The sequence below is a fragment of the Dermochelys coriacea genome, chromosome 2 (assembly GCF_009764565.3).
Source record: "Dermochelys coriacea isolate rDerCor1 chromosome 2, rDerCor1.pri.v4, whole genome shotgun sequence".
Classification (NCBI taxonomy): domain Eukaryota; kingdom Metazoa; phylum Chordata; order Testudines; family Dermochelyidae; genus Dermochelys; species Dermochelys coriacea.
The window spans coordinates 50594610-50621014 of NC_050069.1; the positions used below are offsets into that span (position 1 = coordinate 50594610).

Genomic DNA, 26405 nt, shown 5'->3' on the forward strand with positions numbered 1-26405 from the left:
AGTTCTGGGCTGACTGGCCAAAAGGCAGGAGTTAGCTGCCTTCCTATATGAAGAGACCATCATTAGGAGCCTGATGGCTGGGGACAGCCTCTGGGGAAGAAGCACTGAATCCCTAACCAAGGGAAACAGCTACGGAGATGGAGGTGCACCCAGGATCTGAGATACTTTGGGGTTAGGCCCTATCAATCTTACTGCTGTCCTGCCCAGAAGGACCTGAAGCACGCCAGAACGCTGCAAAAAATCCACAAGTGGCCACTACTTGAACTGAGCCATTATAGTCCAAACAGACTGTAGAGCCACGCCCCAAATAGAATGACAGAGGTCAGAAGTAGCCCAGGGCAATGGACCTAGACTCTTTACTGGGAGGTCCCTGTTCAGGCATTGCTTCACAGAGGGCCCTGGTGAGGAGGGAGGGAAGGTCCAGGTCCACTTACCACACCTCCTTAAGAACTGAGGTACCTCTGCCAGAGAAGCAAGGGGCAGGAAGTCAGGTGTGCCAGCCACTAGACAATCTGACCCTCTGAGCACCCTCTTTATTTAAAGAGTTTAAAATTATTTGTAACTATCTGGCATTGCTGTTGTATCATGGGTGTCAGTGAACCTGAAAAGCTAAAAGGATATTTGTACTGTCCACATGCATGGTAGCTGCTGCCTAGATGGATGATGATAATAACAACACAATTTGTAATTCAATATTAATGATCAGAAAATATATTATAAATTTTAATATAGTACTAGATACTGACAAATGAAAATACAAATGAAACTTTAAATGTGTATTTACTGTGTCCAAACCTGGAAGAGTAGCATTGGTTTCTGTCTCACAGGGCTGGGTCCAGTTCCCCAATCAAGGTACACGGGGTCACAGCACCACTTAGGTTTGGCCTGGTGGTCCCTCTGTTGTGACCGAAGGGTTGCCAGACCTATTTTCAGTGAGTGGCGCTGTGACCTCACGTGCCAGCTTGCAACACCACTTGGTTTGGGACCCCTCTCTCTTGGGGTGTGCTATAGACCTCCGGGATCTAATTTGGATATGGATACAGCCCTTTTTAATGTCTTTAATAAAGTAAATACTAATGGAAACTGTGTGATCATGGGAGACTTTAACTTCCCAGATATAGACTGGAGGACCAGTGCTAGTAATAATAATAGGACTCAGATTTTCCTAGATGCGATAGCTGATGGATTCCTTCATCAAGTAGTTGCTGAACCGACTAGAGGGGATGCCATTTTAGATTTAATTTTGGTGAGTAGCGAGGACCTCATAGAAGAAATGGTTGTAGGGGACAATCTTGGCTCAAGTGATCATGAGCTAATTCAGTTCAAACTAAATGGAAGGATTAACAAAAATAAATCTGCAACTAGGGTTTTTGATTTCAAAAGGGCTGACTTTCAAAAATTAAGGAAATTAGTTAGGGAAGTGGATTGGACTGAAGAACTTATGGATCTAAAGGTAGAGGAGGCCTGGGATTACTTTAAATCAAAACTGCAGAAGCTATCGGAAGCCTGTATCCCAAGAAAGGGGAAAAAATTCATAGGAAGGAGTTGTAGACCAAGCTGGATGAGCAAGCATCTTAGAGAGGTGATTAAGAAGAAGCAGAAAGCATACAGGGAGTGGAAGATGGGAGGGATCAGCAAGGAAAGCTACCTAATTGAGGTCAGAACATGTAGGGATCAAGTGAGACAGGCTAAAAGTCGAGTAGAGTTGGACCTTGCAAAGGGAATTAAAACCAATAGTAAAAGGTTCTATAGCCTTATAAATAAGAAGAAAACTAAAAAGGAAGAAGTGGGGCCGCTTAACACTGAGGATGGAGTGGAGGTTAAAGATAATCTAGGCATGGCCCAATACCTAAACAAATACTTTGCCTCAGTCTTTAATAAGGCTAAAGAGGATCTTGGGGATAATGGTAGCATGACAAATGGGAAGGAGGATATAGAGGTAGATATTACCATATCAGAGGTAGAAGCGAAACTGAAACAGCTTAATGGGACTAAATCGGGGGGCCCAGATAATCTTCATCCAAGAATATTAAAGGAATTGGCACCTGAAATTGCAAGCCCATTAGCAAGAATTTTTAATGAATCTGTAAACTCAGGAATAGTACCGAATGATTGGAGAATTGCTAATATAGTTCCTATTTTTAAGAAAGGAAAAAAAAGTGATCCAGGTAACTACAGGCCAGTTAGTTTGACATCTGTAGTATGCAAGGTCCTGGAAAAAATTTTGAAGGAGAAATTAGTTAAGGACAGTGAAGTCAATGGTAAATGGGACAAAATACAACATGGTTTTACAAAAGGTAGATCGTGCCAAACCAACCTAATCTCCTTTTTTGAAAAAGTAACAGATTTTTTAGATAAAGGAAATGCAGTGGATCTAATTTACCTAGATTTCAGTAAGGCATTTGATACCGTGCCACATGGGGAATTATTAGTTAAATTGGAGAAGATGGGGATCAATATGAACATCAAAAGGTGGATAAGGAATTGGTTAAAGGGGAGACTGCAACGGGTCCTACTGAAAGGCGAACTGTCAGGTTGGAGGGAGGTTACCAGTGGAGTTCCTCAGGGATCGGTTTTGGGACCAATCTTATTTAATCTTTTTATTACTGACCTTGGCACAAAAAGTGGGAGTGTGCTAATAAAGTTTGCAGATGATACAAAGCTGGGAGGTATTGCCAATTCGGAGAAGGATTGGGATATTATACAGGAGGATCTGGATTACCTTGTAAACTGGAGTAATAGTAATAGGATGAAATTTAATAGTGAGAAGTGTAAGGTTATGCATTTAGGGATTAATAACAAGAATTTTAGCTATAAGTTGGGGACGCATCAATTAGAAGTAACGGAAGAGGAGAAGGACCTTGGAGTATTGGTTGATCATAGGATGACTATGAGCTGCCAATGTGATATGGCTGTGAAAAAAGCTAATGCGGTTTTGGGATGCATCAGGAGAGGCATTTCCAGTAGGGATAAGGAGGTTTTAGTACCGTTATACAAGGCACTGGTGAGACCTCACCTAGAATACTGTGTGCAGTTCTGGTCTCCCATGTTTAAAAAGGATGAATTCAAACTGGAGCAGGTACAGAGAAGGGCTACTAGGATGATCCGAGGAATGGAAAACTTGTCTTATGAAAGGAGACTTAAAGAGCTTGGCTTGTTTAGCCTAACTAAAAGAAGGTTGAGGGGAGATATGATTGCTCTCTATAAATATATCAGAGGGATAAATACAGGAGAGGGAGAGGAATTATTTCAGCTCAGCACCAATGTGGACACAAGAACAAATGGGTATAAACTGGCCACCAGGAAGTTTAGACTTGAAATCAGACAAAGGTTTTTAACCATCAGAGGAGTGAAGTTTTGGAATAGCCTTCCAAGGGAAGCAGTGGGGGCAAAAGATCTATCTGGCTTTAAGATTCTACTCGATAAGTTTATGGAGGAGATGGTATGATGGGATAATGGGATTTTGGTAAATAATTGATCTTTAAATATTCAGGGTAAATAGGCCAAATCCCCTGAGATGGGATATTAGATGGATGGGATCTGAGTTACTATAGAAAATTCTTTCCTGGGTATCTGGCTGGTGAATCTTGCCCATATGCTCAGGGTTTAGCTGATTGCCATATTTGGGGTCGGGAAGGAATTTTCCTTCAGGGCAGATTGGAGAGGCCCTGGAGGTTTTTCGCCTTCCTCTGTAGCATGGGGCATGGTTGACTTGAGGGAGGCTTCTCTGCTCCTTGAAGTCTTTGAACCATGATTTAAGGACTTCAATAGCTCAGACATGGGTGAGGTTTTTCATAGGAGTGGGTGGGTGAGATTCTGTGGCCTGCGCTGTGCAGGAGGTCGGACTAGATGATCAGAATGGTCCCTTCTGACCTTAGTATCTATGAATCTATAAATGGAGGCCTGGGGCAAACTGCCCTGGCCCCCAACTGTTACCCTTGCCACAATTGCCAACTTTCACGGGGTAAACAAGCACCCCGATTTTCATAATAAGCCAAAAATCAAGCTAATCCCATTTCAAAACAAGGCCAAAACAAGCCAATTCCTAAGAACTCCAACACTCTATGTAACTAGATCCTTCCAGCATGCAGTCTGGGACTGTGGTGGGCCTGCTGTGCACCCCTGACTCTCTCCCCCCTTTGTCCCTGCTTGCCCCCTTGCTTCTGCTTGCCAGGAGCCAATCAAAAAAAAAAAGCAACAAGCTACAACAAGCAACAAGCTACAAGCCAAAAACTTAAGCCAACAAGCAACTCACAAGCAGTTATGCCAAAAACAAGCCCAATTTCTGCGGGGGTTTTTGTGGGTTTGGCATGTCTGCATTGCATGTGTATGGCTGAGAGTGCCACAGTGCTTCGGAGTTCTCTCCTTCCATGAGTTTTCCTTCAGGAACTCCTGATACATTGCAGTTTCCTCTCCCCAGAGTTCTTTCCCTGCCTCAACTCCCCGGTCCCACCACTGGCACTCATCTTAAGGTATATGTTTAACAATTAGTAATAGTCACTCCCAAGAATAGGTATCTGTATCTCTGTATCCTGTGCAACTGTGTTTCCTCAGCTACTGCATTTATGGTATCTGTCTGTATGTACATCTGATGAACCCTGTGTAAGGGAGTGTTTGCCAATTCTGTATCATGTATGTTGAAAGGAAACTGCTTCCAAAACAGCAGAGAACCCTGAAGAAAACAGTGTCTTCAACACCATGCTTCAGATTCCAAGCTACAACCTGTTTTTGTTTTTAATTGAGTAAGCTCTCTTTTTGCAACATACCACCACTTGCTCTGCTTTGCCATCCAGTTGCTGCTTTAGGAAGGAATTATCCTCTCTAGCATTGCCTGTTACTGTACTCAGGAGAGGCTTTGGAGGGGGAGGCCAAAAAGGTGTCAGAACCCTGAAAACACTTTACTTCTTGTGAAGCCCAAGAAGCTTTATAAGTAGCAGGAGAAATTCAACATGTTTTCCTATGACCACAACAAAATAGGCTTTTTGTCAAGGACAGTGAGCAGCAAAGCTGGAGCAAAAGGCCCTCTTGTATAGATGGGACCAGGATCCTTATCTGCAGAGGGTTACTATGCTACTGATTTGATATTAACCCAGAGCATAAAAATACTACTTACATACTGCTTCCAGAGAAACAGTAATGGAAAGGTAGTCTTGGGTAACAGAAGTGAAGGAGACAGAGAAAAAGAGAAGGGCAAATGGAATAACCAGGAGAGGGAAAAGTGATCTCATGCTCTATTGGCTCTCTCAATTATGAAGTGCAACGTAAGTAATGATTTTAAGGTCAGAGAGCTGAACAGGGATTTCTTAGGGTGTTCATTCAGTCAGTTTGTCGCTAATCAAAGTTAATGGCATTAGAAAAAGCTTTCCTTGCCCGAAGTATTAGTACGTGTGTGTGTGTGTGTGCGTAATGGAAATAATCAGGGAAACATTGGGGCAATACTACTGTTATTTAGACTGCAGCTGAGTGTAACAATAAATAAGCTGGAGTCTTTACGCAGACAGAGACAAGATGAGACTACCAACACACTGAGAGAGGTAGTAATTGGAAATGGAGCTGCACCCTTTCTATCCAACTCTCAGTAATCTCAGATTTTCAGGAAGATCCTCAAGCAAAGAGCTCTGTATGAACTAGTATGAGAGTCAGTGCTGTGGGTGGATGAGGTGATTATTTAAGAATCTTAATTAGCCTGATAGGAAACAGAGAATATTAAATCTTAAATCTTGTGGAAAGCTACTGGGAATATTGTGTATCCAGTAAAGCTCTTTTAAAGTATAGCACAGTGGTTTGCAAACTTTTCCATATGAGGACCCTCATTCTGTATTAGCCTCCTGCCCAGTTATCTGGGATCTAGCTACACCTCCTTCCTATTTAGCAATAAGTGAAATGCAGGGCCATTGTGAACTCCTTGACATCTGAATGTGACAACCCCCCCCACGTTGCTGTTATACAAAATGCAAAACTCAATCTCTTCCACTTTTTTTGGCAGTGCCCTGTATTTAAGGTAACTGTTGTCTCCTGGGAAGAATAAATTCCAAGCACAGAGCCTGAAGTGATTTTCAGTCAAAGATACGGTTGCTACCTTGCAAAGAGGGAGCTCTATATAAGTTAGAATTATTATATTCAAGTGTGTAGTCCCTCCTTTCACCATCTACATGGTCCTGAGAACATTACTCACGCTGAGCAGCTGGCACACAAGTAAGAATGCGACAAAAGGCTGCAGAATTTGCTAAGTTTTTAACTATTAATTTTAAAAGCTGCCCTCTCCCTCACTCTGGTTATCCTCCACTTTTCTCTTCTCAAGGAAAGTATTTTCCCCATTGACAGTTAAAAGCTGCAGCAGAGCATCAGGGATAGTGGACTCCCCCTTCCCATCAGCCAGTCAGGGGTTAAGGTTTTGTGACATTGTTATCGAAATAATCTTGCTGTGCTGCCATGGCATTCTTATTCTGCTTCATGCTGTATGTATTAAAGCTTGTTCAAGGAATTAATGAACTCGAACGAAAGAACCTCTACTGAGCACCTTAGAAAACAGAAATATCGGTTGGAAAATATAATCAAAGGAAATAGCTAATTCATATAGGGCCTGATTGCTCCTTCTGATGGAAATTAAAAATCTACAAAACTTCCTCTGGAAGAGTGTTCTCCAAATAGTTCTGAGGGGTGAAATTTGCACTGCCCTCCAACCTTGAAATTAACAGGATGCTTTTCCCCCAGAACTCGAAAATCCATGGGGCAACTAGATGATCTACAGGAGACCCTGTACCTCAGAACTGGCTTTGGGACCGTCCCTTTTTAGCTCTTCAGTAAAATGTCTCCATTTGGCCTGCAGTGCAGCCAGGGCTTCCTCGGCTGATGGTCCATAACAAAGAGGCAAGCAGCAGGAAGTTAACATAGACAGGCTCAGACTGCATTAATTCTTATCTGAATTCCCAGTGGGACTCAAATGGGGTGCACGTCTGAGAAGGTGCAGATAATTCACATATTCCCCCAGCCTTCCCTTTTTCTGTTCCCTACCCACGTGTAGTTCCCTGGACTCCCAGAGCTTCCTCCGTGGGCTCTTGGACAGGAAGGAACGGTACAGGAGAGAAAACTAAATCCCTGAACCATGAAGCCAGGAGCAGATCTGCACCAAAATACTAGAGAGACATTCCCTACTTTTTTTAAAAAAAATTAGCAGTCATGAGGGATATTTGCAAAAGTCAGTGGAAAAAAGAATGCAAAATTAAAATAAAGATTATTTAGGAGGATGGACGGTTGATACAGTAAATAAATAAACAGGTTCCATTTAGCCAACACTAAACATGCTACTTAAGTTTAAGCATAGATTATTATATATCCCTCTAAGGCAAATGAGATGGAGGTATAATTCCATTTCTGAGCTGTGTCCTATATCTAAACTACAGTCTGGGGATGAAATACCTATGTCTTAGAAATGTACAAAAATTGCAAAGGTTTGGTTTAAAATTATGCTATGTATGCAAGATTTTGTTGTGTGTTTATTTAATCCAGAAGTTTGCATTATAAATAAAATTGAAGGATTTTATATTAAGCAAGCATCAAATAAAATTTATAGAAATAGCTTTGCCAGGAGCGAGAATAAGGATTTTATGTAGTTTGACAATACTGTAAGGAAATATAGATATGTAAGGGGGGAAATTTATAGCAGGACTTGGCATTGCTTTTTTAAAAGTGTCTGAAAATAATTCCAATTTTTGTAGCATGAAATTTTTCCAGAATTTAGTCACATACACTGGAGGACAGCGCTGCGAGCTTCATCATCCCATGCAATCAAAGTTTCCCTACTTGGTTCTAGAGGGACCTCTCCTGGATCATGATTCAAGAAAGCACATCTTTTCAGGACAACACCTAACCATGTGCTTTCCTGAACTGGGATCCTACTGAGGATAGGGTAGCTCATTCAGGTGATAGGGTCTCTGCTGAGATTGTCAAAAAATGTGTCAATTAGTGCCAATTTTGTTTATGTGATTTTCCATAAGAGAACAATTGTTCACTGTGTAAATTCTCATCTGCACATGGAGTTTAACTTTCCAGAATAACTTTCAAAGGAGATTATGCTAAAGCGGAACAAGACCCTCTTTTTCTGGAATACGAATGTCCAGACATGGAGTTATTTAGGAAGAACTATTGTGCATTAAACTCAGACACATATCTTAATCCAAATTAACTTTCATGTGTAGACAACCCCTAATAAACTCTGACCACCAACTCATTTCACATCCCAGTCAATCCCACCCCTAGCCCACTTTCCCCATCTCCAGATCATCCCTCTTCCAAATGTGTAATGTTTATCGCAAATGACTAAGCTTGAAAAAAGATCTGAAAAATTAGCATTTTGGATTCGATTTTTTAAAACATCTACACAAAAGGACGAGAAATAGTTTGACTCTCAGCTGACAAGATGTTTAAAGTGAATGGATTTTCAAAGCCAATCACAGTGAAAAGCTACTGCCTGCTTATCAAGTAAACCTATTCTGTGCAGCTGGCAGAGGCTGAAAGACATAAAAAAAAATCAGCTGTATTTGTCTCTCTCCCTGTCATGACCCTTCTGAATGGAACCCAAATGTGACATATTAAATGGCAGCAAATAAGGCACACATTTTTAGAAGCGAGGGTAATTAATCATTGTAACAATTTACCCAGGGTTGTGGTGGAAATTTTTTAATCAAGACTGGATGTTTTTCTAAAAATAATATGCTCTAATTCAAGCAGGAATTAATTCTGAAATGTTCTGTGGCCTGTGTAATAAAGGGGGTCGGGCTAGATGATCATAGTGATCCCTTTTGGTGGGGAATAATCACATCTTCTTTGTTCAGGAAATGTAGGGACTATGACACACATGTACTCCAGGTGTGCAAATTGCCCCAGGAGGGTGGTGAGGGGCAAAGAGGAAATGGGCATCATTCTCCTCCACCTTTGCCTGTGGAAATGGCCATCCTTGGAAAGGAGAATAAACGCCACACCATTCTAAGGACTTGTCTGCATGGAGATGCTCAGGAAAGTTAATCTAAATTAATTTTCAAAGCGGGTTAAGGTAAACAGAATAAAGGCTTTGTCTACATGATGTGATAATGTGCACTACAGGTGTATGATTTCTAAAGCACACTAATGTATTGTGCGCTAATTGGTCCACATGGATCCTGCTGGCACACGCAAAAAGTTCTCTAGTGCTAGAAACAGTGGTGTGAAAGTCCACCAGTGAACTTCTACTGCACACCAGCAAGGTCTACACAGACCAATTAGTCCACAACACATTTAGAAGTCGCATCCTGTAGTGCACATTGCTGCACTATGTAACAAGTCCCATGGCTACTGTTATTCTGAATAAGGCCTGGTCTACACTAGGAAATTAGGTCAGAATAACTACTTCACTCAGGGGGTGAACAATCCACACCCCTTAATGATACAGTTAAACCGACCGAACCCCTGGTATAGACAGCACTAAGTTGATGGGAGAATTCCCGTTGACATAGCTACCTCCTCTCGGGGAGGTGGATTACCAGTGCTGATGCGAGAAGCCCTCCTGTCAGTGTAGGAAATGTCTTCACTGAAACACTAAAACAGCACAGCGGCAGCATTTTAACTGTTGACAAGCCCAAAGAGTGTCCTCAGAGGTGCTTACGGTGCTTTAATTACACATCTTTAAATTTACACCTTTAGTTAATTCAGATTAATTTTCTAAGTGTCCGTGTGTAGACAATCCGTGAGTCTCTGCCTATGCTCACCGGAGCTCCCACTGGGGCAGTACAGCTCCTCATCACTTCCACACGTCTAATTAGCCTTTGGCATTTAGGTTGCTACATTTAATATTGCTTTGCATAGCATGCGCACATACAAACGCACAAAAGCAATCATAAAGATCCCTATTGGTCATTAGCCTAGACACTGCAATAATAATAATAATAAAAGTATAATTATCATTCGCTAGCAGTAAAATGAGAAGGTGCAAGCAAGTCTCCACTGCATAGTGGAGATAAACGAAAAGCTCACCTGCAGAACCAAATCATCTGTAAGCATCCAAAATTAATTTAGACAGCTGTTTTGTCCTACTCTAAATGTAAGGGGCATTACAGGGTACACATGTGCTATTCTAATTAAGGTTGAGTCAGCAGCTCTATTACAAGCACTTAATGTAGTTTCAGGAGTTTATGGCTTCAACTGTCATTCTGGGCTGAAACTTGAAATCCAGCATCTCAGCATGGGAGCAGAGTCTCTGAACAAATTAAAACAAAAATCAGTTTGCAATTAGGTGGAGTAAATCCCTGATTCAGCACTAAGAAGGCGACCTGTTTGCTCAGGCCTATGACTCAGCAAGTCTGTTTCTTCTTCCTGGCTACATAGGAATGCCAAAAGGCAAGTAGATAGGCAAGGAAGTTACAGATGAGGGAAGTTTTTGCATTTTGACATATGATAATTACAACTGAGGAAAACAAGGATGTGCCCCAGACAAACCTCTGCACAGTTCTGCATAGAGCCTGGGTTTCATTGTTCAGATTATCCCTCCTGGGAAGCAGCTAGTTTGAGCAGCGAAATCACAGAGTTGTTATGTTGTGTTGGGGGTAAATTGACTCTACAGAGTGGTAGCTAAAAACAAATGCAGTATTGTCAACCCCAAACATTCAAAAATCATGAGATAGTCCCCCCAAATCATGTGATTATAAATGATTAATTATGAGATATTTTTCTTTATCTGCCTTCTGGTTTTTGAGCCTCTATGGTACACTTGTGCCAAGTTTTAATTTTTTCTATAACCACAAGGGATATAAACATTTTTTTTAATGAAAACAGAGATTTTCCTCTAATCACCTGATTTCAGAAGCTGGGGATTTGAGAAAAACACCAAATATCATGGTAATTGAAAAATTGTGAGAATTAGCAACACAAATTTGTGAAATAATTCATTTGGTCATTCATATTATGCGGGTGCAAAAGCAAGAACAAAGTTAAAAAAGCATTTTATTCACTTTAGATATTTCTGAGTGCCTAAGGAAAAAAACATTAAACTATATGTCAAAAGTAAGAAAAGAGAAAAAAGTATCCAATTAATTCAAGATATGACCAAACAAATCTTAGTTACTTTATATGGCAGGAACTAAGAAAGATTGGGCATAATCTGGCATATGTTGATGCGTGTGATTTTATTCATGCAACAGTCTCATTTTCATCATTGAGACAACTCATATGAGTTCAGTTATTTGTGGACAGAAATGTTTGAGGAATCTGGTCCCTATTTTCACTACATTTTTGACTCCATAACTCATATGCTTCTCTGGTTTGCTTTTATTTTATATATACCAGTTATGAAGCATTTCTTGACTCCTTGGTTTTATACTATGGTTTGGAAGTTACGGATCATTTATGTGCTCAGATTAGCTCTTACCTGACTACTTTGCATCAGGACCCTTTGCCTGTTGTATATATTCTTAGCAGTATATAATACTATAGTTTTGAGGACTGAGAACCAAGGAGAAAGCATGAGGGAATGAGAAGAGACCAAGAAGACAGAATTGGATAGAAAAAAATAAGGAGAGTGAAGTGGAAAGAAGAAAGAGAGAAAACAGTGTGTTAGAGTAGATTTAGAGAAAAGTGATACTGATACAGGGAAGACAGACTAAGAAGAGTGCAGCTGTGACTCAAAAATACAATAGTAATACTTACCTTTATGATATACAAACAAAAGTGCATTTACCAAGTGAGTACTGTTTTCCAGAATACAACATGTTTAAAAATAATGCTTTAAACAGAGGAAGAATTGCTTGAATTAACGAAGTATGAAAATTGGTGACAGTGCATGTGAGGTTACAAGTTTTATAACTGTTTTAACACACATACCAATATACACATGGTTCATAAGCTTGAAAAAGATCTGATTTTATATTTTACAAATTTGAATGAAAAATAGCAATATTTACAAATAGTTTTATCAACTTAATTTTTGCACTAGTAGTGACATTTTAAAAACAGCATGTTAATTGTATTAAAATACTGTCAAAATTCATTCTAAATTAATAAATTTGGTAACATGAAATTCATATTAACTGATAGAACAACATCAAGACAACTAATACAACAGTTGTATACAAGAGCATCATCTAACATATATGTAAAAATCTCATCTGTTCATTTCAGTTAATCAGCAAAAACAAAACATTTTTTGTAATGTTTGGGTGGAAGGAGAAATCAATGACTGCTGACATTTATTGACCAAAATCTATGCTTTCCAAGCTTAGGTATAGTAATGAATGACTATTTAAATAAGAGAATTTAACATTTCAACATTTTATATTTTATTGGTCTAATGGCATCAACAATATTGTATAATGGTTAAAATATAGAGATCTATATACATATATAAACATACTCACCCAACAGACAGGAAAGGTTCCTTTGAATCAAGTCTGTTAAGTAAATAAAAGATATTTTAAAAAATATATATATACACATATTATATTGTATAGTATTTAAATTATGGAATTAAAAGGCTCTAATGGATCTATTGCACTTTATATGGTGATAATGCACAATCTGGCAGCAATTGCAGAGCATCAAGGTTCTGATCCAACTCCCATTGAAATCAGTTACAAGACTCCCAATGACTTCAACTGGTAGAATGTTGACAAAGCAGCAAACCAGAGGCCTGATCCAAACTAAACCCACTTCAGGGTGCATTTCACAGGAAGGCCACTTGACTTGATAAGCAGTGTAACAGAAGCATTTTCATCCCACTCATATGTTCCCCCTCCATGCTGCCTACTTCCATGTGAAGTCAAATTCTTTTTCTCCTATGCTCCAGTTCAGGAAGATACTTTACTACTAAAAACGGAGTCTTGCATGGATATGTGACTTGCCCATGTGACTCCAAAACGCCATCTTGGAGCTGAACTTTGCATAGGAGATAGGATGGGGTCTCCACCCACAAGTGAAAGTCTATTTAAGCCTGTGGGAGACCCCTCCATTTTGTCTTCAGCTGGCTCAAGAGATAGCCTCTCCGCCCCTAAGGATACCTGAAAGAAACTGGAACAAAGGACAGTAACTACAGGAGGTGTGAGTGATTGCTGGACCCAGACTAGAAGGAGACTAGTCTGTAAAAGGAAGCTTACTGGAATTCCTCTGAGGGTGAGGTTTTATCTGTATTCCGTGTTCTTAGACATAGACTTGCGTGTTCTATTTTATTTTGCTTGGTAATTCACTTTGTTCTGTCTGTTTCTACCTGGAACAACTTAAATCCTACTTTATGTATTTAATAAAATCACTTCTTACTTATTAATTAACCCAGAATATGTATTAATACCTGGGGTGGGGGTTAGGGCAAACAGCTGTGCATACCTCTCTATCAGTGTTATAGAGGGCGAACAATTTATGAGTTTACCCTGTATAAGCTTTATACAAGGTAAAACAGATTTATTTGGGGTTTGGACCCCATTGGGAGTTGGGCATCTGAGTGTTAAAGACAGGAACACTTCTTATGCTGCTTTCAGTTTAAGCCTACAGCTGTTAGGGGACATGGTTCAGACCTGGGTCTGGGTTTGCAGCAGGCTGGCGGGTCTGGCTCAAACCAGGCAGGGCACTAGTCTGGTTTTGTGAGTGGATTTATATCATAACCCATAAGTCCCAAGCTGGGAGGGCAGGGAAAGGGTTGCGTAGATGCCAGAAACCCACCACAATGTATTTTCTGTGCACATTTCTCCCTCCTCTCTAGCACTTAAGAAGTAGTCATGGCACATCAGGTGGCAGCCCCAAGAGGGTTTCTGTGATCCAACCTGTCACACATGCTATCTCCCTTGCCTTGTTATGCCACGTATCATCCATTTTGTAGAATGTCATCACCCTTTCAGCTCAGGCACTTCTGGCAGATGTGTCGGTGTTTCGGTGTACATAACATTAAGCGGATGTGAACGTCAGTAAAGGGCCTTGTGTAGAGGGTTTAAAAGAAAAACTCTACAGACGTATTGTGAGAACTTAGGTGAAATATAAGTGGCACATAGAGTACACATAGGCCCTCTGTACATGGGTGAATTGCATTTGTAAGAGAGTACTACAAAGAATAAAAGATAAAAAGCCAAACAAACTCTATAAAACCATTTGTTAGCGTCTTTTTAATAACGATGATAGCCAAAGAGAAATGGTGGCATGTCTCTGGAACTGAACACCTTAACTACCACAAAAATCCAACCACACTAAACAAAAATACTACAAAATAATGTATTTCTCAAAATCTACTCTCTCCCCACCCCACAATTTTATTAGGTACATGATATAGTAAAGATTTAGTCAAAACAAAATTAGGGTTCATACAAATGTTTATAATAATCTAGCCAGAAGTTTGTTTTCAAACATGTATTCATCTTAGCACATTCTAAAGACAGTCAACTTCAAGTATTACGTTTACTTTTAGTAATGTTCATCAACTTTTGCAAAGCATTTAATTATCAGGAAGAGGTTTCTAAGATTACTGGTGGGAACGCTTAAGTACCTGTCTTGCTCTTGACTTGGATACAATATACATGAAATATAGTTTCCTGGGACTGAAACCTGAGTTTTTAATGCAGCTTTCACACTGCTTTAAGTAAGGGTTGCGTAGATGCCAGAAATGCACCACAATGTATTTTCTGTGCACATTTCTCCCTCCTCTCTAGCACTTAAGAATAGAGTCATCTGTCTCCATGGCAGCATCTGCCCTTTTCAAGTCCCAGTGGGGTTGGGATCCATTGTAGAAGGAGGAGGAAGGGACTGGGTGGCCCTGTGTTGATGTATTTGTGAGTGGATATATATCATAGCCCAGGAAAGATACTACAGTGTAAGACTGTATTACCTTTACTGCAGAACTCCCTGGACAGTCACTAGTGCCTGTCAAGTTCTATGCCAAGCTGACAGGAAGCAAGATGGTCAGTGGGGGCCTCCATATAGATGGCTGTGGCTTCCTCCCAGAGGATCCATATTTTGGGGGTGGGCCCTGTGGCTCCATTTGTAAGGTGCAAGTCCTGTTCCCATTATGAATAAAACAGGTAGACACTCTGTGATGATCCTTACAGAGTTTCCTTTTCCCTTATCATCCCTCCAGTGGGTTTTTCCACACAAGGGGGTGATCCAGCCCTCATAAGAATCTCATAAGATTTGGTCTCTGATATTTTCTTCATAACAGTAAAGATGAAAGAGAACTGAAAGCACATCTGTGTTTTTGTGCAGTCTTAAAGCAACAATTTTGTCATGAGGAGAGCTCTGGGACATCAGTGTTCTGATGAAGGACATAATCTGGTGGGTATAATACACAAAGGAAATGTTTGAGGTAATGTTCTCTGGATAAAATATTGCAATTAAAAATCTATTTGAAATTAATTCTCAAGATGAAATTCCATTTACTTTAACTGTGCTGGCCTAAGTTTGACCCCCTCTATATATATATAAATATATATATTTGTCTAAATGCTTTTAGATAATATGCAGCATTATTTTAATTAAATTAAATTTAAATTAGTTCAAGTGTTCTAGGTAATAAGAGAATACAATCATCCATTGGCCTTTTATTGTAACTGGTAATTCAGTGCATAAAAATTAATATAAAGGCTCTAAAACTGCAATTCAATGTAAAAGAATATACTACATATCCTTTAGCGGCAGTATTTATCTATCCATGTTATCAATTATTACTTCCTTCCCAGCGACTCAGAACCCAAAATTCCTCAGAGTTTTAAAGCATTTTATATAGCTAAGAGCAACACATCCTAAAAGGTAATCCTGGGTTGCTGCAGAAGAAGTTGAGATATTTCTTCAGCAGACAAACTATTAGAAGAGGAATGTTTGCTCTTAAGAAAAAAAAAGGGATCAAACCCTAAAAGAATTCAGGAATACTAGATCTGAAATAAATAAATAAATACATAAATACAATAATATTTTAAAAATAATGCAGTAATAGTAATGACACAATGAAATGATATATTTTATAACGTATGATTTGTTGCTATCTCTAAAATCTGGGTGCTAGAATCTTTCTGATTTGCAATGTTTTTATCACCCATAACCTGCAGTGCTCATGGGGGAAAAATGTCTAATGAAAGGGAATCTCAATAGCACATATACACTTTTTTAACACATTGCATGATTCTTGGCCTATTTTCAGTTCGCCTATTGGAACAACTAACTTGATACCATGTGCATCCAATGATACCTTTGTCATGTAGTAGATTTACTACTTTTCCAAAGTTTCTAAAAAAAATCATACACATTAGACTATAAAAACTAGAATAATGCAATATATGTCAACAGTCTCTACAACATCTATCTCTACAATCTGTCAACAAATCACATATAGAGGACTGGAAAAGCCTGAGGTAAACTCTAAACCTTTAACCTTAGCATAATTGTTCTAATTAAGATTATAGGCAAGATGCCTTTTTATATCTGGGACACAACTCAACATACATAAATCTATTTCATTTCAGACTAAACCATCCCATCTCTCCTTCCCAAAATCTATTTACACGAAATTTGGATACATCATTGACAACATCATTATTGTAGATAGGCAAATAGAATTCAGCTAAGTGGTCCTCTAAGATAACTCATTTGGAATCAATATATGCTTATTGCTGATGATTCAAAATTCATAGCTAAGGAGTGGACAAAAAACAATCATGTTGTATTTCTGTTTGCTACCTTATTCTGCTACCTCAAGTGTGACAAAACAGTCTACTCTGTACCCAACAAAGCAAAGTTCAGAAACTAAGACTAAGATTTCCAAAAATGTCACCCGATTTTGTACATCAAACTTGAGAACAAATTTCAGAGGGTAGATAACTCAGCACTTTCTGAAAATAAGGCCCCTTTAAGGTGTACTGTCTCAGGAAATGGAGTTTGACTCTATTGTTGATGTCAGCTTGTCTGGATTTACAGCCTCAAAATACTGATTCCATTATACCTAGCACCAGCAGCCACATTGCAGTTGGCATGCATAGCTTTCTGCTGCTTTAGTAGAGTCTGTTATGTCCTTGAGGTGGTGAAAAGGCTTCTGAAAGACTTTTCATGATACTTCTATAGAACATCTAGCAATACAGGAAGTAGTATAGCACAAAAGAGAACATAAAACTTTACAAGAGCTTCTTCCAGAATCATGGAGGATACTCTAAAATACATCATTCAGTGGAGCATACTTACACTTACATCAAAAAGAAAAGCAGTACTTGTGGCACCTTAGAGACTAACAAATTTATTAGAGCATAAGCTTTCGTGAGCTACAGCTCACTTCATCGGATGCATTTGGTGGAAAAAACAGAGGAGAGATTTATATACACACACAGAGAACATGAAACAATGGGTTTATCATACACACTGTAAGGAGAGTGATCACTTAAGATAAGCCATCACCAGCAGCAGGGAAGGAAAGGAGGAAAACCTTTCATGGTGACAAGCAAGGTAGGCTAATTCCAGCAGTTAACAAGAATATCAGAGGAACAGTGGGGGGTGGGGTGGGGGGGAGAAATACCATGGGGAAATAGTTTTACTTTGTGTAATGACTCATCCATTCCCAGTCTCTATTCAAGCCTAAGTTAATTGTATCCAGTTTGCAAATTAATTCCAATTCAGCAGTCTCTCGTTGGAGTCTGTTTTTGAAGCTTTTTTGTTGAAGGATAGCCACTCTTAGGTATGTAATTGAGTGACCAGAGAGATTGAAATGTTCTCCAACTGGTTTTTGAATGTTATAATTCTTGACGTCTGATTTGTGTCCATTCATTCTTTTACGTAGAGACTGTCCAGTTTGGCCAATGTACATGGCAGAGGGGCATTGCTGGCACATGATGGCATATATCACATTGGTAGATGCGCAGGTGAAGGAGCCTCTGATAGTGTGGCTGATGTGATTAGGCCCTATGATGGTATCCCCTGAATAGATATGTGGACAGAGTTGGCAACGGGCTTTGTTGCAAGGATAGGTTCCTGGGTTAGTGGTTCTGTTGTGTGGTGTGTGGTTGCTGGTGAGTATTTGCTTCAGATGGGGGGGCTGTCTGTAAGCAAGGACTGGCCTGACTCCCAAGATCTGTAAGAGTGATGGGTCGTCCTTCAGGATAGGTTGTAGATCCTTGATGATGCGCTGGAGAGGTTTTAGTTGGGGGCTGAAGGTGATGGCTAGTGGCGTTCTGTTGTTTTCTTTGTTGGGCCTGTCCTGTAGTAGGTGACTTCTGGGTACTCTTCTGGCTCTGTCAATCTGTTTCTTCACTTCAGCAGGTGGGTATTGTAGTTGTAGGAATGCATGATAGAGATCTTGTAGGTGTTTGTTTCTTTCTGAGGAGTTGGAGCAAATGCGGTTATATCGTAGAGCTTAGCTGTAGACAATGGATCGAGTGGTATGATCTGGATGAAAGCTAGAGGCATGTAGGTAGGAATAGCGGTCAGTAGGTTTCCGATATAGGGTGGTGTTTATGTGACCATCGCTTATTAGCACCGTAGTGTCCAGGAAGTGGATCTCTTGTGTGGACTGGTCCAGGCTGAGGTTGATGGTGGGATGGAAATTGTTGAAATCATGGTGGAATTCCTCAAGGGCTTCTTTTCCATGGGTCCAGATGATGAAGATGTCATCAATGTAGCGCAAGTAGAGTAGCATTAGGGGACGAGAGCTGAGGAAGCGTTGTTCTAAGTCAGCCATAAAAATGTTGGCATACTGTGGGGCCATGCGGGTACCCATCGCAGTGCCGCTGATTTGAAGGTATACATTGTCCTCAAAAGTGAAATAGTTATGGGTGAGGACAAAGTCACAAAGTTCAGCCACCAGGTTAGCCGTGACAGTATCGGGGATACTGTTCCTGACGGCTTGTAGTCCATCTTTGTGTGGAATGTTGGTGTAGAGGGCTTCTACATCCATAGTGGCTAGGATGGTGTTTTTAGGAAGACCACCAATGGACTGTAGTTTCCTCAGGAAGTCAGTGGTGTCTCGAAGATAGCTGGGAGTGCTGGTAATGAAGGGCCTGAGGAGGGAGTCTACATAGCCAGACAATCCTGCTGTCAGGGTGCCAATGCCTGAGATGATGGGGCGTCCAGGATTTCCAGCAGATAGCAGATAGAATACCCCAGGTCGGGGTTCTAGGGGTGTGTCTGTGCGGATTTGTTCTTGTGCTTTTTCAGGGAGTTTCTTGAGCAAATGCTGTAGTTTCTTTTGGTAACTCTCAGTGGGATCAGAGGGTAATGGCTTGTAGAAAGTGGTGTTGGAGAGCTGCCTAGTAGCCTCTTGTTCATACTCCGACCTATTCATGATGACGACATGTTCCAACCAGGACCCTGACTTTGCAAATAATGATATGCAAATTGGCCAAGAGAAGGCTAAAAATGTATGTCACTTGCTGATATAGGGTTGCTGTTGATGTGCAAAACCAAGGAAATGGCTCTTAGGTCTATGATATGCAATATAGGGTTTAAACTTAGTTCTTCCTCCTCCTCTTCCTTTTGCTTTAGGGCAACTGCAACAGTACTGTGATCTGGAGGATCTGAACAGTTAATTCCTCTGATAGGAATCTAACAGTTCAACTTTATATGCTATTAATGTAAGAAAGTTTTGCTATTCGAAAAGCATTTTGAACTTCAGTCACTTCATGGATTGGCTGTGTAGTTTTATGGTATTTTTGTATTTTCCACCGAATGCATCCAATGAAGTGAGCTGTAGCTCACGAAAGCTTATGCTCAAATAAATTTGTTAGTCTCTAAGGTGCCACAAGTATTCCTTTTCTTAATTTATTTGGTTGACTTATTTACGTGTCAAACAGATCTGTCCTTGTGCATCCTGTCTGTTCCAGAAGCAGAGATTTAACAAAAACAGATGTTAAATCACAGAAAATTGAGCTTTGCAACTATTGTTGTTTGCTCATCGATGACCCTTTAAGTTGATGGTTGATGGACAAGGACAAGTTACCATAAGCGCAGGCTGCAAATTTTTCATCTAAAATTTTTTTTAATGCAATTTTTGTAAAAATCAACACATTTAGAAAAAAATATTGACTTTGATGAAAAATTCCAAGGCCAAAAGATTTTTTGAAGCAAAAATATTCTTGTGTTGGAAAATTTTCATAAGAACGAAAGAATGACCATACTGGGTCAGACCAAAGGTCCATCTAAGCCCAGTATCCTGTATTCCAACAGTGGCCAATGCCAGGTGACCCAGAGGGGATGAACAGAACAGGTAATCATTTCAATTTTAATTTTATTTTATTTGGGGGATTATCATTTTTAGACTATTTTTATTATTTTACATTATTTCATGTGGATACTGCAGTACTAGTAGTGACATGCCATCATGTAAAATAATATAAAAAGATTTAAAAAACAGAAATTAAATTTCAAACTAAAAAACAAATTCTAAACTGAAATTCTGAAATTTTCCAAAATGAAAATTTTCTGAAATGGATTTTTTTTTTCAGAAATTCAGTTTCATGGGACATTTTCAAAACAGTATTTTTTTTCTTTCACCTTATTTCTATTTGGAAGAAAAACAAATTTCAAAAAGTTAATATTTCCGAAAAAATGGAAATTTCAATTTTTGACCAGCTCTAGTTACTACTCAAATGATCATTCAGAATATTTTTTGAATTAGTGCACCATTCATGGTTACTGGACCTGAGAAATCTTCATAATAAAAGTTTTGTGAAATCTGATGCTTTTCTTCAAAAAATTTTATTTTTGACAAATCAGCATTTTCTGATAAAAATCTTAATTGAAAAATTCCTGACCAGCTCTATTCTGGAAGGTTTTACATTCTCCCTTGGTTCCCATAAACAGCATTATAATGTTGGCAATTTGTATTACAGAGCATTTTCATAGTCCTTGAAGCATTAACCACTGGTCTGTACTATAAGCAGAATACTGGACTAACTGCATTCAAGGTGTGATCTAGTATGGCTATTTAAGTTTTCAGGATGAAGATGAAAGGGGTACACAGAATGTTTGGCAGTCACAACATTTTTTACCAACATGTTAAATAATTTGAAAATCTTTCCCTTAGTGCTATGGGTAAAACTCTTGAAGCACTAAATAAGTACAGCATTTCATCTCTGTTCATTTTTCTCTGTGCTTTGTGCCATTAGGGTGAAATTTAAGGTGGTGACAGCTGTTTTAAAACAACAAAGAAATGAAGCATAATATTCTTTTCCCCATTATCATAATAGAACAAATATTTTATTTGAATTTACACAAATCAAAAATAAAAAGCACCTCTGCCATATATTGAAAACACAAATACTAATGCAAACTAAAGTAAGCCAAACAGCTTCTCTAAAATGCGAAAGAAAACACAAACCAAAACACTCCAGCCCCCAAATACCACCCCTTAATGCAACTCCTCCTTCTCCAAATGAAAAGTGCTTTGCAATAGATTTGGGATGCTTTTTTAAAAAGCACCTGTGTGGTTCAGGAGCCTAATTCCATTTTCAAAAGTGATGTAGGCACTTAGGAGTCTCAGTCTCATTGAAAGTGGATGCTACATCTCTTAGGTGCTTTTCAAAAGTTTAAACTGGGGATATTTCAGACCAAAGTCCTATCTAATAATATAACTCTGGATGCTCTCATTGTCCATATTAACGTCTTTTCTGCTACTGAAGCCTGCTAAGGCTTTTGGACTCAGTCATAACTTGTGGTTTGAGTTCCACAGGTTAAGTATGTGTGTTGTAAATTATTAAAGCAAGACAGGAGCAATGAGTCCATCAGAGGTCAGGAGAAGTTTTACATCTACTGTAGTTTGAGATGAAGGGGCACATACTGGGACCAATATATTTAGGCTTGGCAGAATTCTAGTTTTATTTTTTACAATTTTGACAGATAGTATCTCTGTTTATTTTTTTAAATTTTTCAATCAATTTAAATTTTAACAGTTGCATGAAAATGTTGGGGTATGTGCGTGATGGGTAACAAATGCCACACCAGAGAACAACAGATTAAGGAGCAGCTCTAGGCCTGATTTGCCCTGCCCTGCCACACCTGCAAATAGATGTTAAACAACATTTAGTGATTAAAAATGTAATCCTTCCAAGCCTACATATATTCAGCAAAGGCAAACATATATATTTTGCATACACAGGGCTACTTTTATCCAACGTTTTAATTCTCATTGATGCCAGTGGAGTTAGATAATGGAAGAGTCTGGCCCATAGACTGGTGATGAACTGTCACCTAAAGGAAGTGATTGTCCTTATAATGGCCAGTGCCATTGTGACCTTCCATTTGGCAGTACAACCAGAGGTTAAAAGTGCACATTTTTAACAGTGAGGGTAATGCACCACAAGGGAAGAACTTACCTAGGAGTGTGGTGGATTCTCCAGCACTTGAGGTCTTTAAATCTTTCTATAAGATATGTTATAACTCAAACAGAAGTTATGGGTTTGATGCAGAAATTACTGGGTGAGATTCTATGGCCTGTGTTATACAAGAGGTCAGGAAAGATAATCATAGTAGTCTGTTCTGATCTTAAAATCTATGAATAAAGAAAAATTAGTGGAGGGGAAGTGCAGCTCTTCCTTCTCTTTTGGGCTTGGAAGAGCAGTTCTGCCCCTACATCTCCCCTTCCTCTTTGGCCACTTCAGTGAGAGCTCCACTTCCTGTTTCAATCAACTTTAACTATGCAGTGCAACTAATGTGTTCCAAAGAAGGATTTTGGGATAGGGATGGGTGGGACCAGAGTAATTATGCAAGGAACACTGAACGTGAGGTCACATGTGTTATTGCACTTTAGATAACACAAAATGGCAGATGCATCATCTTACATGGAAATAAGAAGTTGTTGTCTTAGGTTCTGCCACTTGTTCACTATGCTTTTAAAAAAAAATCTTCTGTCCTGTTGTACTATGTCATCAATTAAAGATGCACTTTGATCATTTTTAGATCCTTTCTGTCTAAAAAATCATAATTGATTCAGTATATTAAATAATGTTCACAACCAACTTGTCACATTTTAGTTTTGAACTATTTATTGATTTTTTTTAAAAAATAAACCTCTGTTTATTCCTAGATACATTTTAAAATAAGTTATCCTTTCACTGCCAGATTCTCTTTACACAGATAATTAGTATTTCCAGGATGTGAGTATGGTAAATTGCCATCTAGTCTTTGACTGGTGAGGAGTAATAAATTATATTTTTATCTACATCATCTGATTCCTGACACATAAAAGTAAATTATTTAAAAGAAATAATACTTAGGTTGTTTTCTTCCTAGAGCACGAAGCTAGGACCAATTTTCACCTCAGTTCTTAGGAGAAATCTTGCTGACAAGAGAATAATCTTACATTATATTCTACATTGTCAAGTCTCAAGCTCAGACTGATTTTTCAGTGGTGGTGAATACAGTGATAGAAAGCACTAGAGATTGATAATGGCCTAGTTATGTCCCACATGGGATAGCAAACAACATCTCCATTTGTTGCAGCCAGCATGCTGGGAGATAGATGAGACGATGTAGGCAGGCCCTTCCCACTTTAGAGTTTTGAAGATAAAAGGCAGAGAGATGGATCAATACATAACATTCTTCAAATAATGCATTACGAAAAGGACAGGATATTCTCTGAAAAACACTCCTTGTTAACATACATGATTATGATAAGCCAACCTATACAGTTGGGTGAATAATTGAAAAATATCACAACATTCACTGACTAAATTATTCAACCAATGTTTTTTGACCAGGTCTATCTGGCTGCCTATCTGAGGGTTTTCTATAGGACTTCTCTTTGTGGTAACTAAGCACTTAAAGCAGGACCAAGTTTCTAAAAAAGATATTACATATTGGACATAGTGTAGAGGGCACAGGATTCACTTGTCAGGCTGTGTTTTGAACTGGATGTAGTGTACTGAGTTTTAGAGGTCAGCCCAGGATAAAGCCTGTTATGTGTTTTAGCAGCTCCTGTCATTTTGTATAAATGTACGTTTGTGACAGATATATAAATCATATAGCCAGATATACCTAGTTTTCTATTGAACCTCTGAACCTAGTTATACAATTTGTAAACATCAAATCCTTGACATCAGTATAAGTTGCAGGCACCCCATTCCTCTCAGGACTTTGTTCAATAGGAATAAATTGTGGATGTTCTTCAGTTATGACTGCACATATGATATTGGAGGTAGTTAGAGGATACTTCTTCCCATCCATACCAATTTTCATATCAGCTAAGGGTTGGGATGATGGATGAGTCAGACAAAACTGGTTTTGACAAATCAACAACGTATAACTTAGAATCATAGAATCATAGAATATCAGGTTGGAAGGGACCTCAGGAGGTTATCTAGTCCAACCCCCTGCTCAAAGCAGGACCAATCCCCAACTAAATCATCCCAGCCAGGGTTTTGTCAAGCCCGATCTTAAAAACCTCTAAGGAAGGAGATTCCACCACCTCCCTAGGTAACCCATTCCACTGCTTCACCACCCTCCTAGTGAAAAAGTTTTTCCTAATATCCAACCAAAACCTCCCTCACTGCAACTTCAGACCATTACTCGTTGTTCTTGTTGGATAGGGCTTTTAGTATAACAAAAGGAACGTATTTTCTATAAAGGAAGAAGGGGATTAGCTAACCCTTGCCTCTCCTTGCCCCCACTTCACTAAAGGTGTGACCTGAATATTTGGCATGTAGAAAGGCTAAAAACAAAAAAGATATATATATAAAGTTCATTTAACAATGTAACATATTTAGGTAGGTAGAACAAAACATAACTTATGCTCAAGAGTTACCTAGCTTTCTGTACTATTAGACTAGGGGAGTATATTTTGTACCTGGATGTTAATGTTATTTCCTTTATATACCTATACATTATCAGTAACATTTGCTTTTATTTAAGACAATCTGAACTGGGAGTTGGATTCTATTTGGCGAAGATGAGGATTGACAAGAACCTCAGAGAAAAACAGAGCTCTGTACTCAGGGAAGGCAACTTCAGTTTTTATGGGTGATGGTCTGGTTGCATGGGCATGGCTGAAGGAGGATTGCCAGCCATCCATCCTAAACTGACAGAAAGGAGTATTAATAAAGTCCGTGTGACTAGGGAGACACAAAGAGCCTAAACTGAATTTGCTCTGCATACCACAAATGTATAATATTCTGCTCCACCCATGGCAAAACATGTCCCAAGCTCTATTACAAAACACATTCATTAACTCTAAAAAAGGGCATTCTTTTTTTTCAGAAGATGACACCCCCAATTTCAATTCCAATCCCCTTTCTGTAAATAGAAAATTTGCTCATTTCAGTGTTCTCATTCTTGTAGCAAAAGGAAGCAAACTCTAGAGGAAAAAAGGCAACCCCATACCACTGTTTCATTTTCAATCTGCTTATCTTGTCTGCTAATAGTTGCTAAATCCTGCAAAAAAAATTGCTTCCCATTAACGGTAACAGTGTGGGAATAAATATACTCAGCCATCTCACTTAGGATTCTGTCTCTTGACTACTTCAATCATTTTTTGAAGAAAGTGGACATCAATTGACCACCTCCTACACTGAATCAGAGTATAACAAAGTCAACAAGCACTTGTCTAAAAAATTTTTGGAATGAGTTCATCAGAGTAGGCTGAAGAAAATAGTGGTAACTGAGCTAATGCAAACAATCAGTACTACTTTGTTGCATGCCTGTTTATAGTCACGGATTGATGAAGGTTAATGCCTACACGCCTTTTGAGATTCTCCAGGGTAGAGGGTTAATCTTCCTTTCCCTCCGTGTGACAGGTGTTCTGGACTCATGGAATATTTTTTATCCATTTTATAAATTGTATATGTATCCTTATGGGTTAGTGTCTGTATTCCTGATTCAGTGGGGGTTTAGGGGACACAGGATTTCCTGCTGGAACTAAAATCACTGGAGGGTAATCATTGCAAATCCCAAGGCAGCTAACAAGTGTGGAGAAGACTCATAACCTGGAGGAAATGGCATATACTGTTTTGGTCTGATTGAAAAGGCCTAGCAAATAAATAATTGAAAATTGTATATACTGACCGTTGTGATGTTTGGAGAGAGATCACTCTCCCCTGATCTGAAAACTGTCATGGAACTATGACCAAGAGAGTTAGACTTTATGGATAGGGCCTTCAGTACTTGAGAACCTGCCAAGGTTCCTCGTGGAAGATGAGTCACTCCTGGTAAGCTAGACACATGTATGAGCTATTGATTGTTTTCAAGACATGCTTTCTCTGTAATGCTTTTGTTCTGAATAAGTGGTATATTGCTTCATGTGAGCTGGCTGGTCACTAGATAACCTTGTCATTGCTCCTGAGAGAACAGGACTGCTGCTGCTGAACTAAAGTAAAACCTGCTGAGATAAACACAGTGAATTACAGCAGGGGTGGGCAAACTATGGCCCGCAGGCCGTATCTGGCCTGCGAGCTGTTTTAAGCCGGCACATGAGGTCCCGCAGCATGAGTCTCGGCCCTGCT

At 39.2% G+C, this 26405-nt stretch overlaps 1 protein-coding gene across 14 annotated transcripts in view; it reads right to left on the reverse strand.

Annotated features, from left to right (window-relative positions):
- RALYL (RALY RNA binding protein like) overlaps window positions 1-26405 on the reverse strand; it is a 629175-nt gene that overhangs the window by 65617 nt on the left and 537153 nt on the right. For all 14 annotated transcript variants that reach the window (XM_038392746.2, XM_043507667.1, XM_043507669.1 and 11 more), the window contains one exon: window positions 12384-12416. In XM_038392746.2, coding sequence (XP_038248674.1) covers window positions 12384-12416 — 33 coding nt within the window. The remainder of the gene's footprint in view (window positions 1-12383; window positions 12417-26405) is intronic.